The following is a 20033-nucleotide window of genomic DNA, read 5'->3' as shown; positions in this document are numbered from 1 at the left end:
GTGGACTTGTGCCCCTAACTGAAGAATATCGCTGTTCTTCACGCAGCGGAAGTCAATCGAAGGACGGCCCCTTCTGTCGCTTCCAACTGTCTTCCAACTATCTTTCTCGATGCCCCTCTCGACAAGCACACGTGGTGGTTTCTGATTGCGGGGGCTCTTCGGTGAGAGATCGTGTGCACGCACAGCAGGCAAGGTCACACTGGCTTTCTGGGTGTCGCGATGGTCGGTGTCGACGTTTCACTCGTAACGCATTACTGTGGGACGCTTGCAGGGTCCGAAGTGATGTGTGTGCTACCACGGCTGCGCTGGAACACGAGCACTGCCGTGGTGCTAGTTGAATGTAGACAACTTCCCAGCGGTTCGAACAACTATTTGCCATTGGCCGGTGGCCTTTGCATCCATATCGTGGTTGAACAGCGCCGATTCTTCCGAGTTCCTAGAGTGAAAGAGTCTTGTAAAATACTTTTTTTACAGCCCAGCTGCGCTGCAAAGCCCAGGAATTTCTAAGACTCTGATTTTGAAGATGTGGTAAACCAATCGCGCGAGGAAAAAAACAAAAATTGACTACGAACAGATTTATACATAGACTGGGTACCCTGGTTGATCTCAGTGGCGGAATAGGCACTCCTATGTTGAGATTGATTGATTGATTGATTGATTGATTGATTGATTGATTGATTGATTGATTGATTGATTGATTGATTGATTGATTGATTGATTGATTGATTGATTGATTGATTGATTGATTGATTGATTTTTAACGTCCCAAGGTAGCACAAGTGGTACGGGGAGACGCCTGGTGGAGTGTCCGGAAGACCTATTGAGTCGGGTTTCTTTATAATATGTGATGTTTATAGAAGATGCTAGCGCTCTTAATCAGCACAGGCTACTCCTTTCACATAGCGATACGGAAATAATGAAGGCGATATGTATGAAAAGATCCCATCTTCGCAAAAGATCACTCTAACTTGTTTTCTTATTCTGGCGTGTGTGTGTCTGTGCGTGTTTGTGTTTGTGTTTAGCAACTTTGACATCAAGGGTGATGCCGACAATGCTTTTTTCGTTTAGTCATGCAACACACAGAAAGCACAACTCAGGCCGAACTTCAAAGAGCTGTAGCTACTTCCAAAGTGTATATCAGCTCGCGGAGTTCTTCGATGTGTACGAGAGGCTCGACACACGAGCAATTTTGCATTCCCTCTCTGCATCTTTGCATTCCCAATTCCCGACTGTCACAGCCGAAAAGTAAGTCCGTGATCTGGTGCTTGGCAGAATAATAACATAAGCACTGAGGCTTGGAAGCACTTCACGATTATGTTCTGGTATCGATGCCGAAGATACATAGGGAGCTAAAATGTCGTAGTATTCTTTAATTTCTCTTTCTTTCGCGGGTTAGTGATCACTGGAATGTGCGTTGTAGTGTGTTACACGCGCTCACAGCATGAACAGATGAATCGCGCGTGTTATCGGCAGAAATGGCTTACGCGCATCGTTATCATCTCCTGGATCCGCCTAAGTTGGCATATGAACGTTTTGTAGCTTTACGGGCTTTATGCCTGTCCTAATAATGTTGAAAGTTCGCCGGGTAGTTGCAGCGTTTGGACAAGGAATACATTTTAACCTTTGACGAAGGATTAGTGCGTGTGTATGCGCCTCTTATTTTGCGTCCCATCGCTTTTCATCTATCTTCCCTCAAGACGTTCTTTTTGTATAAACACGTGCAGAGGTGTATGTCAAGCCCGATCGAAAACTTATATAGTGTCTACGTACGATGTGCAAAGTGTCCGCGGTTTCAACTGAGCACAAAGCATACTAATTGGACCAGGCAAACTGACTCTCGTAGTCGGCACACCTCTTTTCTCTATATGTCGTTTCACGAATAGCTGCTGCCGTTAGCTATACCGCAATCGCAAAGGAAGGACCAGACGTTGTTAGATATGGAGCTGTTTCCTGCGATTACTTCGAGTTCCCCAAACCACATCGGATTGCAGCACAGCTAATTGAGGAATGCAGAAGCAGGAAAGCGGATTCCAGAGGAGACACGTGCAAACAAGTTTGCGGCCCCCAGGTCGTGTGCCGCCGGGATTAGAAGGGGCCCTGGGACAATGGAACTCAATCGTCCCCCTTCGCCTTTGAAGAAGGCATTTGCCACCGCTGCGGAGCCGAGTCACTGGAAGCAGGTGGGCCCTTGTACAATGGAGCATGAGCGCCCCCCTCCTTCTCCATCTTAGAAGAAGTGGGTTGCACCACTGCGAGGCAAGACCGCAGAGAGCCGCCGGGTGTGACAACGCGATACGGGCGCCAACCATTGGCTGAAAGTGGCGTCATCGGAGCGGACTCTCCTATTGGTCGAACATGACGTGACTTCCAGTGCTCGAAGGGTTTATAAGAAGCCTTCCAGAGAGACCTGAGCATTCTGGAGCATGCCCTGATTCCCTGATTCACCTCTCTCGAACTTCTTGCCGCGGGCCGCAGCGTCCGAGTTGCTGCCGGCCCGTAATGACTGTACGACTGTTAAATGACTCTCACCTCTCTGTACATAATGTAGAATAAATCCCTCCCAAGTTTGGGTTTTCATCCCGAAGTCCGTCCTCCAACCCCTACAACGTACATCTATCGTACAAACGGTCGCGTGTTGATTCACGCAGCACTTCCTGGTCTGTTCAAGGCTAGGCTGAACGAAATTTTCTTCAGCCAGACGCAGGCACATGTCTTGTTTTATTTCTCTTTTCCTGTTGAGTGATATCCTTCAGAAAGCAAAGCAACAAAAGGACAACGGGAAAGAAAGTACAAGGACCGTGATGACCACTATCCTCGTCGTCCTTTCCGCCCCTCCTCTATTCGCCATGTCTTTCTTTTTTCTTTTCGTTCATCTTTTTCATCCCGTTCTCGAAACAAACGCCTAGCAGCTCGCCCAATTTTCCGTATTTGTCTTCTTGGCGCTCGCACCACGGAATACGCGGGGCCAGATAAGTCACGTACGCACAAGACGCACATACGCTGTGGACGAGATAGCCAAGTATAGTGGCCTCCTCGATACGACAGGGACACTGCTTTGCAATTCAGAAGATCTCGCAAATCGCCACATAGCGTCAGGGAATCTTCGTTCCTTTTTTTTTTTTTCTCTCTCGTCGCTTCTCTCGCGGAGGAGCTGAGCCTGTCGAGAGCCCTCCTTGATTCCAGGGATTTTCCTTCGCTCGGACACAAGCGTCACACGTACGCACCGAGCCAACCTGGCAGACGTTTCCGCGCGGTGTATCGCCGATTCTCTCGCTTTATTTCGAATGAGGGATGCGACCAATCGCGAAATGGCAAAAACATTTGGAGCAACAGAAGGGCGAGAGGAAATCGGGGGGTCAGAACTCAGGCTAGAGGGACAATTTTGTGCATTGGTTTGATTCATTGACAGAAAATCGTCCAGCCTTAGTTGCTTTGATTAGTTGGTCCTTCCCATCTGTGTGGATTTATTAAATGACAACGAAATGATTCACTAGCGTCCCCTTAGCTTTTGGTTCCGTGTGCAGGATGAATGTTTGTTGACATGGGGATGGCGCTCTTTCCTTTTCCTTACGAAATGGACTGGAAAAAAAAGAATTGAAGCAATTCCTGGTGTGAAAGCTAAGGCATGTGCATCAGACCTGTAAAAAAATATTTGGAGAGATGCTCGATTACCCGAAGAACTACACGAAGAAAAGAAAGAAAACGTGAAGCCTTCGAAAACAAAAGAAGGGTGTAAGAAATTTTCATTGCAGGGTCTAAGAACGGGCACGAAAGAATTTTGTCATTTGCAAAACAAAAGCACAACCGCATTATACAACTTTATTTTGCTAGGCAAAAATACAAATATATGTATAATTCCCTCTAAAAATGATACGTGAAGACAATCGTTGGGCAACCTCTCAATCGAATGAAAGGAAATCGATTGCATTTAAAGAAAACAGTCAAATTCAAGCTCATATGACATACAGAAGGTCAGAAACTACTTTATACAGTAGTCACCAAATTTGCAAAATAATCATAATTTGCGACGATTACGTTGTCATTCAGCGGTTGCAGGCTTCAAGGTTTCTGCAATACAGGAATTGTGAAAGCGTGTAAATAGGCCAAGTTAGTTCACTAAATTTCATATTTCACAAAAATATTATATATAGTAACATATACTTTAGCATTCGCTTAGAACTTAGGAAGAGCCCCCGCGGGGTACTGCAAACGTCTGGGCATGGGAGGATCGTATGACCAGTTTTCACGACATCACGGCACACTACCAATTACAAAGACGCATATACCCATTCCCTCACGCTAGGTTAGACAGGACGCAAGCAGTACACTTCAGACAATTACAAACAGACTCTTACAGAAACCCCAGACTCATGCACGCCATGTATCCAGACATGTACCCTACAAACAGATGCACATCGTGTGGCGAGGTTGCCACACTAAATCACATGTTATGGGAGTGTCAGCAGTTAACAAACAAGTCGGGCAGTGCCGACCCCTCCGTCTCTTCCACCGCCAGCCTCCGCTCGCGCTGGAAGACCGCACTTCTCAGCTCTAACCTGACAGCACAACTCTGGGCCGTCTAGCGAGCCGAGGAAGCCGCTTCGAGACAAGGTCACGGAACCGCGTCCGCAGCGGGTGCCCAGACCCACTAAAAAGACGCCGGACTCAAATCTTGTTGATCTGAAAATAAGAGTTTACGCTCTCTGTGTTCTAAAGCCTATACTTGTTCTGGCAACGGAAAGACACACAGTTTATACAGCTGACGATGTGCGAATTTAATTCAACTGGAGTCCTGTAAAAATTTGTTATGATATTGCCGCATATAATAACCATCTCGGGCCGAATCTACAGATCTCTTCGTTTTCGAGAATGAACAAAAAGTATTTTTTAACATTATGTTTGCTGTCACAATTAGCCGGTGCCTACTCTTTTTATGAACCGCTCCAGCGTACAAACACATTTTGTAATACTGGTCCCACCACTGAAGCGTCACGATGGGACTTGCAGCCATTGCCTTAACTTCTTGTGCTACAGACCGACTGGTATAGCTATGGCTACTGTTTTCGTTTTGTACGCTGCATGTCTACCTACTTGAATGCATTAATATGCGTGAGTACTTTGCGCTGAGCGTTCAAACTTAGAGAACAACTATAATTATCATAATTGCTCTTCATTTGTATCGTTCGTTCAACTAAATATAATTATCACTATGATCTGATCCATTCCTTCACGTTTGAAGCAGTCGCGTTCAGTGATGTTTATATCTGTGCATACTCAAGGTAGCATATTTTGCGTTCACATGGTTTCATCACTGCTTGGTCACTATATTTTATTCTCATCGCGAGTCATTCGCTTGCATAATTTTTACCAGCCCATAGCTGACTCGTCGTGGTCAGAACCGAATGGACTGACGCCGTGGCACAGGGCAAGCGACCCTAAAAGCAGCGGAGAGGCCTTTTGAACGGAATCAACGAAGTCGCTCATACAGCTTAACTCGCTGTATGGCTCGTCAGCTTCGAATGGGGTCCTCCCCTTTGCCATGACCAGTGAGCCCAACTCTGCAGCTTCGCGCATGGCAGCAAACATATTCTTCCTGGGAACAGAAAAGACACGCGAGTCTCTACGGGGGAAAACCGAAATGATCGGCTAAATATGAAAGCTGGCAGTGGGGAGAGAAACGGGCCGTTCAGGGTCTGCGGGGAAGCTGATGGGAAAGGGCAAGAGGGCGGGAAAAAAGAAGGCGGTGGTGAGCATCCGTGCGTGGCCGGACTCCCACTGGAGGTCAATAGAGGCGGGAGAGTACTCGAGCGAGGTTTGGCTTCTGACGTAGACCGCAAGGTCGGGAGGTTAGGGGGCTGGGGAGAAGGGGTGAGCGAGGGGTGCCGGTCTGAACAGCTGCTGCGTTGATTTGACGCCGCCGCTGCTGCCGCTGTTCTTTTCGGCAGGGTTGGCAAGAAGGGAAGTAGGAGAGGGAGGGGGCGGGGAGGGGGCAGCTCAGTGAAAGCTTCTGCAGGCGCGGCTGCTGAGAGTCAATCGCGCTAACAGCGGTGGGGCGAAAGCTTTCGGAGCTGTCTGTCATCCGTGTGGGACAAAGCTGCAATGGCTGCCCTGACGGACAGTATAAGCCCTGGCGCTAAACAAACACAAGAAACGTCGATCGGTGAAGCGCACACAGTTAGCGCTCGCGAGGAACTGAGCACAGCACTGCTTAGAGGCTGCGTCCTGCGAAACTGTAAGTGTGGCTACGACAGCTGGCTTTCATTGCTGCCGTCTCCCTGGCATTTGGTTCGTGCAGCTAAAGAGAACCTTAAAAAAAAAAAAGGAGGCTTGCAGACTCACGACCCATTTCAACGGCTCCTCTGCTGTCGATGACGACAATTTCGAGACGTATACTGTTATTTTGTTTACCGGTTTCATTCGATTAATGCCGCTGCATTGCACCCGCGGATGAAAATGACAAATGTCTCATGTCGACGCCTCCATACATCTCACTTTTCCGGTTTTTTCTTACTGTTCTTTTACTGGAAATAAAATGTGCGGAAAGTTTTGCTTCCTCAAAGCGGGTACTCTGAAAACATAATATCGATACTGACGCTTCACACTTTAATGCCTGATACTGATAAAAATAAATAAAAATGCATATTCTAATGCACCAGAAAACTTTCGAAAACCACCGATCTTGCCAACGCTCTTATATACGGTGTTTTTAAGGTTACGACTAGGGGTAGGGTGTTGAGAATCTAGGTATACCCCATCAAAAGTATATTTAATGGTGGCTCTGAACGTATAGAATAGCTAGCAAAGAGAGATGTGAGGAGTCAAGTGGAACTCCCAACAGAAGCCTCGTGAGTCTCGTTGGTGACATCATGTACACAGCGCACAGAGGCGTCTTTCCGGCAAACCTGGAGTTCTCGTACCACCGATAACTGATCATTCCCGTTTGCGCACTTTCTGTGGCCCTTGAAGAACACGACGTGAATAAATGAGCATATCCGCTCCACTTAATTTATCACAGTGTTTACCTTCATGTAGCTTGATGACGGGCTCATAGCGTATCGTGTTTGTGAAAGAAGGTATCATATAATTCGCGCGTACATCATAATTTCTGACTGTATTAGGGGCCACAGATGTACTTGTGCACGCATCGCGTTCATTGCGTTACATTCACGTCTGTTAGTGTGACTCGTTGTCGGCTTTCTGTTTGTAGCGGCTTTATTCCTTTTAATTCGAAGCGCTTTGTTACTGTAGACCTCAAACCAACATACTTTTGAAACACAAAGTATGCAAGGAACTTACGTCACTGTATTCAACCGTTGTTCTTTTTCAGCTCGGGACACTCTTAATGACCTCGATGTTTTTTTTTACAGGAGAGAGAGAATATGAGAGAATGAGGGCGGGGAGGTTAGCCAGTGTAACCGTTTGGTTGGCTACTCTGCACTAGGGAATCGGAAAAAGGATAGGGAAAGATAAGGAGAAAGGAAGAGAAGATGCGGAGAGAATCTGTCTGCACGAGCTCGAGGAAGTGAACTGACGACGACAAGTTTGAGAATTCTCGCCACACTGCTTGATTCTGAGCTCACACACTTGATCTGCGAACGGAATGTTCTCATACTTATTAACCACGTCATCAAACTCTCGAATATTTTTTCCCAGAACTATGTCTCCCTCAAACGATGCTATTGTTCGGGGGAGGCTTTCGTGAGAGCTTGTTTATTAGAAAGCTCGTGGTGCACGCTAAGTGTTGTTCTCTGTCCCAATTGGCTTCCTGTGATTGGGTCTTATTTCGAAGTCATTGTCAAAACCTTCGAAGCCCTTCGCAAATCACAAGATCTATCGTGAGATACTCCTGAATGACTTCCGAAGCCCGCCTAACGCGCCGACCAGCGGAAGGTGCGCCAGCCTGCTCTCCTTGTAGCGCTGCAGGCTGGGGTCGATTATACTTAGGCTACTTGGTCCATGCGCTACCTTATCGCGTGCGCTTTTCAATTGGTATCTAAGCAGCTGAGGGTGGCAGAAGGCGCACCGAGCCGTGTGGGTTTCGTTTCTTCATATTGCCTGTCTTCTGGTACTGCTTTGTCGTGTACTGTTTGCCAACGAAGCGAAGAAGATGTTGGCGCTTCTCAATATCTGAGGCTTTGAAGCAGTGAAGGTTCTGGAGGAGCTGCGGTATGCGGCTCGACGACATACTCTGTTACGCCTCAAGACGTTTAACCAAAATTTGTATTGTTCTTTCCTTTTTCAAAATATTCAGCAGCTAAACTATACTGTTCTATTCTGTTATACATTGGTTGCCGTGGAGATATTGAGGTAGAAAGTACTTCGGCTATACACCAGTTCTCTAGGTTTAACCAACGTTTAACCAAAATTTTTATTGTTCTTTTTTTTTTCAAAATATTCAGCAGCTAAATTATACTGTTCTATTCTGTTATACATTGGTTGCTGTGGAGATATTGAGGTAGAAAGTACTTCGGCTATGCACCAGTTCTCTAGGTTAAACCAACGTTTAACCAAAATTTTTATTGTCCTTTTTTTTCTAGAATATTCAGCACCTAAACTATACTGTTCTATTCTGTTACACATTGGTTGCTGTGGAGATATTGAGGTAGAAAGTACTTCGGCTATGCACCAGTTCTCTAGGTTTATTAACAATAAAATACTCCGTAATCTAGACGACAACTCTGTCACAGCCATCACGGAGTACTTCAATCACTGCTTTGACACTGGCACCCTCCCTAGTTCGTGGAAAGATGCCAGTGTAACCACTCAACACGTCTAACCTCAGGCCTATATCACTAACCTCTTGTCCAGGTAAAACACTCGGACACGTCATCCTCAACCGACACAGTAAATACATGGAGGACAACAATCTTTATCCAACAGAAATGGTAGATTTTCTAAAATCTCTCTCATGCCAAGATATCATGCTTCGAATGAAGCATGACATCATTACACCCAATAGCGGTCTAGATACGCCAGCAATTCTCAGTCTGGACCTCCACGGAGCCTTAAACGTTTCGCATTCCGCCATCCACCGAGAGCTTAATCTCATTGGGGTTGGCGGAAAGACATATGACTACATATGTACCTTCTTATCCAACCGTACCGCAACGATACACATAGGCACAGAGCAATTCCTTTCGTACGCTTCAGGTAGCTACGGCACGCCCCAAGGCTCACTGCTGTCCGCTTTTCTTTTTAATATTTCTATGATGCCGATGGCGCAAGCATTGCGGTCTATTCCTGATCTCAAGTTTTCATTCTACGCCGATGACATCACTCTTTGGACGACTGGCGGCTCCGATGGAGAGATTCAAGACACTCTACAGGCCGCAGCAGACGCCGTCGTGGTTCATGCCAGGGCTATGAATCTAACATGCTCCCCTCAAAAATCCGAGCTACTTCTTCTGCCATCCCACCGGGGGGCCGGAAAACACATGTCTAGAATACAGGTCATCCTAAGCCACATCCCCGTTACTAGAGTGGACAGGCTTCGGGTGCTCGGTTTACACATTCAAAGCAACCGGCTCAACACATATACCCTACATACACTCCACATCACAGTCGATCACACCCTGCGCCTTCTAGGGTGAGTCTCCAATAAACATGGCGGACTAAAGGAGGCCGAACTTCTCCGCTTGATCCAGGCCTTCGTTATCAATAAGATTACATTCGCAACACCATATCTACATTTCCTTAAATCAGAATCAGATAAGATCGACACTCTTTAACGCAAAATATATAAATTCGCTCTGCGGGTCCCCGTACGTACGTCCACTGAAAGGCTAATGCTTACTGGAACTTTCAACACACTTACTGAACTCACAAAAGCCCACCTCACATCCCAATATAGCAGACTTTATAACACCGCAACAGGTCGCCACATTCTACAAACTCTTTCTATCACTGCGGCACCCATCATCAAGACTAAATACACCATTCTACATCACATACACGAAAACCTCTCCATCCCCCCACTTCCTAAAAACATGCTCCTTGTGCACCAAAAACAGCGCAGGAGGCAGCGAGCAAGGGCTCTCCAAAAACAATTCTCCACCTCTAAAGACGTGCTCTATGTTGATGCTGCCGAATATGGGAACAGAAATCATTACACAATATCAGTCATTAACTCTCACGGCCAGGTCGCTGCGGCCGCCTCCATTCCTGGCTCTTCCTTGGAGGAGGCGGAGGAAGCGGCCATAGCCCTGGCCCTCACAATCCCAAATTCATCAGTTATCGTTAGCGACTCCAAAGCAGCCATGCATAACTTCGCAGTGGGTAGGGCCTCTAAGCCAGCCCTTTCTCTCCTCTTGGCCCATCCTTTTCATCAAACTGTTGCATTAATTTGGACTCCCGCGCATGCGGGCCTTAAACGAGGCGGCTCATGCCAGTGCCCGAGGATTTAAAGTCCGCGCTCAGGCATCAGATGTGTCGGATCTCGCCACGTTTACAGCGCGGGATAGACTTATTACCTACCACGAAATCTGCACACACTACCGATTAGACCGTTTAACCTTTCCGCCACTCATGGGCAAATCCCCGCGTAGGTGTGAAGTTCTCTGGCGACAGCTGCAGACTCGCACCTTTCCGTCCCCTTACCTCCTCCACCGCATTCATCCCGCCATTTACCTTTCTCCCTCTTGTAAATTCTGTGTCTCTCCCAGAGCAGACTTAAACCACATCTTGTGGGGGTGCCCTAAGCACCCCCTTTCCTCAAGCAATTAATATCTAGTGAGGAGCAGTGGGAGGCTGCCTTGCGCAGCTCCAGGCCCGATCTTCAGGAGGCCATCCTGGAGTGGACTGAGAGGATAAAGGATGCCTACGCCAAGTAGTTCCTCTCCCCACCCTCTATTCCATTGCCCCCTTGCCTTTAAAGAGGGATAAATAAAGTTTTTCATCATCATCATCATCTTGGTTTAGACAGATAGATAGATAGATAGATAGATAGATAGATAGATAGATAGATAGATAGATAGATAGATAGATAGATAGATAGATAGATAGATAGATAGATAGATAGATAGATAGATAGATAGATAGATAGATAGATAGATAGATAGATAGATAGATAGATAGATAGATAGATAGATAGATAGATAGATAGATAGATAGATAGATAGATAGATAGATAGATAGATAGATAGATAGATAGATAGATAGATAGATAGATAGATAGATAGATAGATAGATAGATAGATAGATAGATAGATAGATAGATAGATAGATAGACGGACGGACGGACGGACGGACGGACGGACGGACGGACGGACGGACGGACGGACGGACGGACGGACGGATGGATGGATGGATGGATGGATGGATGGATGGATGGATGGATGGATGGATGGATATAGTGACTGTGCTGCCTATGCTATTATACTGACTGTACTACTACTTCTACTGATTGCACTAATGACTGCCCTACTTATTGTACTAGTGATTACTATTACTGTACTGACTTTCTGACTACTGTACTCACTATACTCACTCGGATTGTGACTAAAGCCGCAATCTTTTTGTTTTTCTTCCTGTTTTCCTTCAACCCCCCCCCCCCCCCTCTCGTGCGCAGTGAGGAAAGAGAACGAAAACCTGTTCCGGCTTCCGACGTCCACGGCCACCACCACCACTACGGGAGGCACCGTGACGGCGACGGCTACCACAACGTTCGCGTCGGACAACGCGACGCTGACCGCGCCGCCGGTGGCCGTCGGCTGACCCCGCCGCCTAGCCCGGACGTATGGGTGGTCCGAGTGCCACCACGGCCATCACCACCACCACAATCGCCACAGGAGATGTTCGTTACTGCTCCGGGACGACGTCGGGAAGATTCGGAAGGACCGCTACACAATGATTCGTGGTTTAGCTGAGGTTCGTTGCCTCAGACGAGGAAGGTGCGGAATGCGTGCATAGCTTGCCCAAACGTGGTTTCGCCTGTCCAGTGGCGGAGAACCGAAACATCTGTAGCATACTCGCTACCTTCCCATCTTTAGCTATCACAGAGATTCACACGATATCGCTGTATACTCTTCTTTTTTTTACTTTTCTTTCTATTGTGTTTATTTGTAATCTTAAGCTTTTCTCTGACAAATCTGTATAGTTCGCCTCGCTTCTCTCTTATCTTTTTCCTGTTCACTCAAGGTCGCGTTGGTACTTTTCTCATTTGTACACGCTCTGCTTTTTATGTAGACAAGTTGTCGTTTCCTGAAATCGCGTTCGCTCAATAGCTCAGGCACTTACTCATTCGTGGCTTTGAACCGTCGTCCCCCGGGAACCTTCAACGTGGTTCATTTTCTTAAGGAGATTCTTCTTCAATCAAAGCAGGGGCAAAAATTCAACGGTACTTACACTGTCTTGCTTAACTGCAGCTGTGGCAAAAAGGAAAGAAAAGCTCCTTTCACAACAGAGTCTCATGGCGTCGCACTTGCGACAGCGTAACTGAGGAAAAAAGAAAGGTGTTTTCACTTCGGAAAAAAATATTATTTACTCTTTATTTTCTCTAACTTACCTATTCAAATTCTAACCCCGCACGCCGTACATTCTACGATGCCAGAAATGCGTCCTTTCGAACTCCGACGGATAGCTTCATTCGAGCGTATGGAAAATGCTCTGCGAAGTGAGAAATTTTTCATCCTCATCAACTCTTGCCCGTTCTTCGCCGCTGACCACGCGAAACTACGGGGCACAAGTGAAGCGCGTTGCTCAAAGTGGCGTCCGCGTGTACCTCGAGAGAGAACAGTTGTGGCGTCGAGCTCTCGTCTGATTGATTGCATGGAGCTCGTCGCGCGTATGACGCCCCTGGAAGCACCGACTTCGACAACTCGAGCGTCGCCAGGCAAGCAGCGGCGTGGTGTCTCGGCTTCAACGCCGACCCGTACACGGCGACGTCTCCATTGACTGGAGTCACCAGTGGCGCCAGTGTATGTTTCTCACTTCTCCGGGTCAACGCGACAGTGAGAAAGACGGACGCCCCTATACGGCATTCTCGGTCACCGGTGATGATGTCACTGCAGAGTTGTTCTTCTTTTCTTTTCTGTCTGTCTGTCTTTCTTCATTTTTCTCTCGTGGTGAGTCATTTCGTGTAGCATTGCTCAGTCCACGTGACAGCGACTCGAAAGCGAACCTTTCGCGTGTCTGTCTGACCATCTAGCGTTGTTTTCGTTGTGTTTTCGTTGTGTCGTCGGTGTTTACGTTCCAAGTGCAGATGAAAAGAGAAGAGAGAGGAAGCAGAAGGGACCATGAATGGATCGTTGAAAACAAGCGTGACGCAGTTGCGGTTATTAACACTTGGAGAGTGCTCGGTACTTTGTTAGGAGTCCGGATGGCGCTGCTTTTATCTACGAAAGGGTATACTTATCACTTTCTGGATGTGGTGAAAGTTATCGTTTGCAACAAGAATAAGTTGAGTGCTGAACTCTTTGTATGCGAAAGATCGCATTATACTTTCTCACTTCGAATATAGTATTGGAGTTTTGTGAGATGTAAAGAGCTCAGTACTTTGCTTAGCAGTAGTTATGGAGCTCAGTAGCCGCCAGTCTCAACCGTTTCCATGGCTGCGAGACGTTTTTTTTTTTAATTCAACTTGTTTGAGCTCCCGTTTTCTAGATTACATACAAAAGTTTTCAGACGTTAGGGTATCGCAAGAGGTATCAACAATTTCCAAGTTGTTATGAGTCAACAAAGCATACCGTACCGGCATTCAAACACCTTAAACGGCGTTCACGGCTTCCCACAGACACACGTAGCGCCTTTAATATCGATACCATTGGCAAAATTTTCTTACCGGGAACTATGTACGTCTTGATTTAGCGGGCTGCTTTAACGTCGAGTCGATATCATATCGACGGGAGAGCAGCGAAATTCCCGAATTGGTGCTTCAAGAAGAAAGTATACGCACGAGATACGCTGTATGACCTAGCGTACTAAGTTGCATTGCGAGGCCTAAAAGCACGCAGCCACCACGTGTGTGACGGCCTAGCTGAAACAAAGATTGCCCTTCAGCAGCTCTCTTATTCGTTATCATATTCACTGAGTACATGCGTAACATTCTGTACAAGAAACTGTACACAGATTTTTTTATATACTGCTTTCCTATACATAGGTGCGGGAGCTGCAATGCTTTAGAAATTTAGGTGACTGTGACGCATTGCTCAAACCAGTTCAAAACGCAGAATCTTCTTTCATGGTCCCTGGGAAGTGGCGAATCTTTCGCGCCTGTTCAAGTGTACTGATAAGATGAGTGATATCGCTGCTTGTATTACAGAGTGAGCAGTGTGGCAATGTTTAGTGATGTCATATTGTAGATGTTACGAAAATTTGTCAACTCTTGATCGTCTTGCAGTGGGTGATAGGTTGTTTTGTAGAGATTGTATACATTGTTTGGTAGAGATATACTTATGGCCTGCATCAAAATGCGACCTATAGGTAAAGCCGGAATACGAGCAGTAGTGGCTTGAACGTTTTCTCCTAAAGCGCACGCAAAAACGATCGTAGTTGCGTGACGACAAAACAGAAAACGAGTATTAAACCAAGCTCACAGTTAGCATAATAAAAATAAAAGCTAAAGTAGGCACGTATAGTTATGCTTGTCGTGCTTTGTGGTGCAGCAACCGCGTTGAAATGAGGATTACTTTTGTTGAGAGGTGAAAACCGCCAAGAAAAGCGTAGAAAGAAAAAAAAACGCTATTCTTTCATTTTTTTGCAGTGACATATGCCAGCACAAAAATTTTCCGCGTACTTCACGATGATTCAGTTAGGAAAGCACGTGAGTTTGTTCGCGCAATGTTTACCCCAGTGCAATTGCCAACACGGACAAACTGTTTTGTTTTTTTTTCAAATGCGCAATTTAGAATCTGGGTCAATAGGCTTTTTATCGTGTTATCTTCCAATCACTAATTATCAATGTTCGCTCATACGCTATCAGTGATCTTCTTTTCGCTTACATGCGACTGAAATAGCAGTGTTTTCTTTACTTGTTTTGAACAGCCGCGCTTTTCCAGAGTCACTAGAAGGGAAAAAAAAAGAGGTAGTCGCAATTCGTCATATTCTCCGTTCACCGCAAGGGACGTTTCCTGCACAACTGGCCACAATCTTCCTCATATTGACATCACAACATCGCGCTATAACTTTATGCGCTCGCAGAGCGCTCGCGGAGCGCTTGACGGAAAGTGGTGGCGAGCATGGAACGGAGAGCGGAGCACGTGCAGGCCTCCGCGCAAGACTACACAAAGAAGACTATCCCCCGTTTTATACGAACGTTCGAATCAACTCCATGCATCAGCTCGTCGACCCAGCGCCCCGCTTTATACGACATCCAAACTCAGCAGCCATTGGCTGATCAGGAAGCTTTCTCTCTGCATTCGAGGTGTACACAGTTAGCTGCATATATCTCGGCGACGCGCCGGTGATTGTAGCGCGAAACTCCTTGACGCGCGCCCTTTCAGGAAATGCCGAATTCATCTTATACTCTGCATTTCTCAGCTCATTTGTCAGGCGCCACAGAGTGAAAGCTAGTTCTAACTGGTCGCGGCATTAGATTACAATTAGTAATTGCGAGAAGCAAGCGACGTCGCGATTTCGTTTCGCCAGTGCTGCTCAGTTAGTTTCATCGCCGACCAGGTCACCGCGTCCGCCGCTGGCAGTAGTGAAACGAGTCGGCGTTGCTTGTAGCTCTTACCGTACGCCAAACGCCAGTAAAGCCCGGCGACAAATGAAATGGCGATTCTAGTACGTCGCGCGTATAGCGCCATAAGCTGCCAGACACGTGCATCTCTGAAAGTAAACCACGATCTTAGTGCGTACAATAACGGAGCGACAGGAAGGAGCAATCCTTGAATACGGCGCGGATTGGTCATAGTTTAGACAATCGCGGTGGGGCACTTTGTAAAGGTGTTACATCACATTTATACACTGAGGGGATAGTCGCCGCTCTCCTATATACATACAAAGACAATGGCCAGCGCGTGATACAGACAATAATCACGCGCGTTGCCTCCCTGATTTTTTAAATTCTTTTTTTCTTGTTTAGAAGCAAGTATAGCGAACATCCTTGGTGTAGCCATATATAGGACGTCTCGTGTTCAGGCCAGACTATCTGTGTGTACGCGCGAACTCGTCGCCGCTGTACGACAACATTGCTCCAATGCGAACGTACCGTCAGAGTGTAGACATTGGTGCCAGGGGAGGCTGCTGCGTAAGAACACACAGCATTACGTGGCTAACTTTATCGCCTCTTGTCGCGTCTGGTCGACTTATCTTGCCTTCAACATGGGCTGTTGCATCACAATTGGTACGTTCCCAGCATCTGCAGTTCTTAAACAGTGAAGGACCACGACGGTATACCAATGATACAGTAAACATCGCGAAACATGACTCGCTAATAAAGCGGCAACTGAACGCGAAGTTGCGTGTGAATGCACAGGAGATGCAGAATTCAATCCGGTAAATGAATAAGAAAACTGCTCAAACGGGCAGTAAATTTTCAATGCCACAAAATGCTACGAGGTTGACCAGCACCGCCGTTCCAGAAACATCGCGAAAGACTCGCTTCATATGGCGCAGGTGGTGTCAACTTGCCTAAGCTACACACGTCGAATGAGGAGACGTACGCACACTCGATGTTCCGGTGTTTAGTTGCACAAACGTAGCCAATTACATCTTATTCGCGTACGCGTTATCGGCTGGCTGCTGAAAGATAGCGAGAGCATTAAGGCTTGGCTGCGCAGTGCTCGCTTCTAATTTGGCAGTACGGCATGTCACCGATGTAGCAGCGCCGGCGGCAAAAACATTCGTAACTTATGCGCCTCACGGGCGCGACAGTAGAGAAGTTACGAACGCTCTTCCGTCCTCGCTTCATTAGGCGTGCATTGTTGACTTCTTCGGAGATGCATACCTCCTCGAACTATATACAATGTTTACGATGGCACTGTCCGAGTGCTGCAGAGCACGATGTCTCCCGTGTGCTACAGGACAAGTTCTATTGACTGGCGTAGCCGTTGTACAAAATGAAGGTGCGAGTTGAAGGCAGCATGTTTTCGAACCCCATTCACAATGTCACGTTTTCACTGATTTTTATCTTCACGGGCGCAGCGAGAAGTGACAAAGGGTATATGATGTATAAACTGCGCTGGTTTCCGGCTGAACGTAGTCGCTTTGATTGTGTTCCCTTGTCAAGTTGCATGGTATGTCACGCTGTCTTGTGGAGGAGAAACAACTTTGCGGTTTAACAGTACGCGTGGTGTGTTTTCACAAACGAATCTCATGGCCGGAACAATGCAACAATATTACTCCAGCTGTATTCGTTTTCATCTTTGCACACTGGCCTGAGCGGCACTGTGCCAACCGTTATCACAATAATCAGACACTAAGGAGCGGTATATGATAAGAATGTAGTTGATTGGGGTTTAAAAATGCTACATTATTCCGGCCAATCTTACTTTTGTTGGTGTTGGTTGTTGTTCCCAGTTGGACAAAGTGCAGCAGTATCCAATTTAACTATTTTGGACGTTTATTTAATATCAATATGATTGCTCAGAGCTAGTTAAGAAAACTAGCGATGTTCTCATATTGCGCCACCTGACACCATCGGTATGGCAAGCTTCTACTTTTTTTTTTCATTTCAAGGTAACATACCGCAGTAATTTCAAGGTAACATACGCGAGTAATTTTCTCGCCTTCAACGCGTTGCGTACTGTACCACGCATAGTTGCAGCAAACGTTTTTATATATGTGAGAAGACATAATGCAATGAACGTTACTCAGAATCGGGCAATACGGTTGGAGAAAAGTGTGGCTGACTTTGGACAATTATTTTCAAAAATGTTTTCAGCGAGACAAATGTTACCTAGTAATCACCAACTGTCATACAGCTACAAGAAAATATTGGCGCTGGTTTCTGAAACTCTTTCTGTTAAGAAAAATCAGTTGAAAAAATGTATTTCCTACGGATGGTTCCAAATAGGCAGCGACGAGTTGTAACTGCTCCCTTTGTGAAGCTTACAGACGCATTTGCGACGCATTTTGAGGTCGACATTGTCTGAAATCCCCTTCGGCGAGAGACCTTACTGCACTTGCTGTGGAAAGAATTTATTTTTTCGCGAGCAAGTAAAGGAAGCACTTGCATTAGCTCTCACCTAACGCAATCGCAGCCTGAAAATTGATCAAATAACAATGCAAGTGATTGAAGTGTCTGCAAGTATTGAAGTGTCTGCATTCCAACGTGGAAGTCCTGCATATAAACTGACCTTGTCACCGAGAAAATTATTAAGGCACAGTGTGCGCAAAGACACAAAAGCAAGACAAATGCACAGAACGTTTCTAGCACTCCAATGCACCGTTCGACTCTTGGCACCTCCTTTCATTCTATCTGGGATCAATCACTGGTCACGTGAGGAAAAATGAAAAAGTGAATGAGAAGTGATTTTTACTTATCTATACAGCTCCAGTGATCGCATTAGGGGCGGGAGAGCGACGTCCGACGAGAGACAGTGACGCGTATTTATGACGTCACAGTGTCTCGCGGAAAAGTCTTTTTTTTTTTAGATCGGGAGGATTGTGTGTGTATTGCAACACTCCGTTCGAGCGTTCTCTTTTTGTTCCATTCCTAGCTGCTCGCGTGCCAAAGCCATGTGTGATGTTGTATTTGCAAACGTGCTAATAATACTTGTATGTTTCTAGTCACTCGATTAGGTTTATATCGCAAGAAGACAATAAAGTATCGTCAAACGCAAACGGCGTACACAGCCTCGTTTATTTGTGACAATCCTCAAACTTTATTAAAGCGGCCCGAAAGAAAAACACAAAATCCATTTAGCCTCTTCAATGCCGAAGGCAATGCAGGGAGGGAAATGAGTAACTGTGTTTAAAACGTTATTTCACACTATTTGAATAGCTCACCGAAAGAAATTGGTGACATAAAGAACATTGTGAAACCAAAAATCGTGTCCACAACTCTTGACACAAGTTGCGAAAACATTTCGTAAGCTGCTCGCAGCTTTTTTTTTTTTTTTTTTTTACTGCTGTCACAACCAAGATATGGCTCCCTCCTTTGTAAGCAGCGTAAACCATGATGTAGCCTAAGGAACACGCGTGACTTGAATGCCTCAGAACTTTTCACTAAGGGATTCTTTGCTTCAGAAAAAGTATGCACAAGTATTGACATGGGTAGCGCACAAGATTTGTGCAGAGGTGCTTGGTTTTATAAAGAGTGCCCACAAACGTGGACACTGGTAGCGAAGAGGCTAGACTGTTAAGGCAATATTCCTGAACTACACTTTCATGATATTGCCGTAATGTGTTGAGTACGAAGAGGGAAAGTGAAGGCTGAACTCGTATTTATTAGCTTTCGCGCCGAAACCCTATAGCGCTGACTCGTCAGTGTGACACGACAAAATCAAGTTTTCATTTTATTTATTTATTTATTTATTTATTTATTTATTTATTTATTTATTTATTTATTTCACAATAGTGCAGGCCACGACAGGCCCAAGCAGGAGTGGGAAATCAAAACATAATTAGTATAAATCGGGATTACAAATGAATAACGCCATTAACAATCAAACAGGGTTACATCAGTACACATATAATACGTACTTGTTAACAGAAAAAAAAAAGTAACAACAATTTTTCCAGCGCCGTTTGAAAATCAGCCTCCTCAAAAATGGTTTTAGTAAGAACATTCCAGTCTGAAATTGTCTGGGGAATGAAGAGCTGCTGTTGCTCAGTAAAAGGTTTTAAAACTTGCTCATTTCAGTGTTTGGCTCTTCTAGAATGCAATGTACTTCAAATTTACACATGAAAAATTAGGTAGGCCTGATAGGACACCCTCAAAATACATGGCGTCCCGGTAAGCTAATGGAGAATTTGAAGGTGGCGTCTTCACCCTTCTATTGTTTCTACGCCTTTTCTGGCTTACAGTGTAAAATAATTTAGACCCTTAAAATCAATAATGGTGTAAACGATGTAGAACGAACACCCTTACACCCTTTTTACACTCAAAATGGTTTAAATGTGTTTATAAATCGAGTTATACTCTTACTCGC

General features: G+C 45.8%; 1 protein-coding gene across 2 annotated transcripts in view; it reads left to right on the top strand.

The window, feature by feature from the left end:
* The window catches only part of LOC135913340 (uncharacterized), a 298144-nt gene extending 279421 nt beyond the window's left edge, over positions 1–18723 (top strand). For both annotated transcript variants that reach the window (XM_065445931.2, XM_065445930.1), the window contains one exon: positions 11567–18723. In XM_065445931.2, the coding sequence (XP_065302003.1) occupies positions 11567–11712 (146 nt within the window). In that variant the 3' untranslated portion in view covers positions 11713–18723. The remainder of the gene's footprint in view (positions 1–11566) is intronic.
* The last annotated feature ends 1310 nt before the right edge of the window (positions 18724–20033 follow it).

Source organism: Dermacentor albipictus, chromosome 4 (assembly GCF_038994185.2).
Source record: "Dermacentor albipictus isolate Rhodes 1998 colony chromosome 4, USDA_Dalb.pri_finalv2, whole genome shotgun sequence".
Taxonomy (NCBI): Eukaryota; Metazoa; Arthropoda; class Arachnida; order Ixodida; family Ixodidae; genus Dermacentor; species Dermacentor albipictus.
The sequence above is the reverse complement of the archived record's forward strand: the minus strand, read 5'-3'. Positions and strand labels throughout refer to the sequence as shown.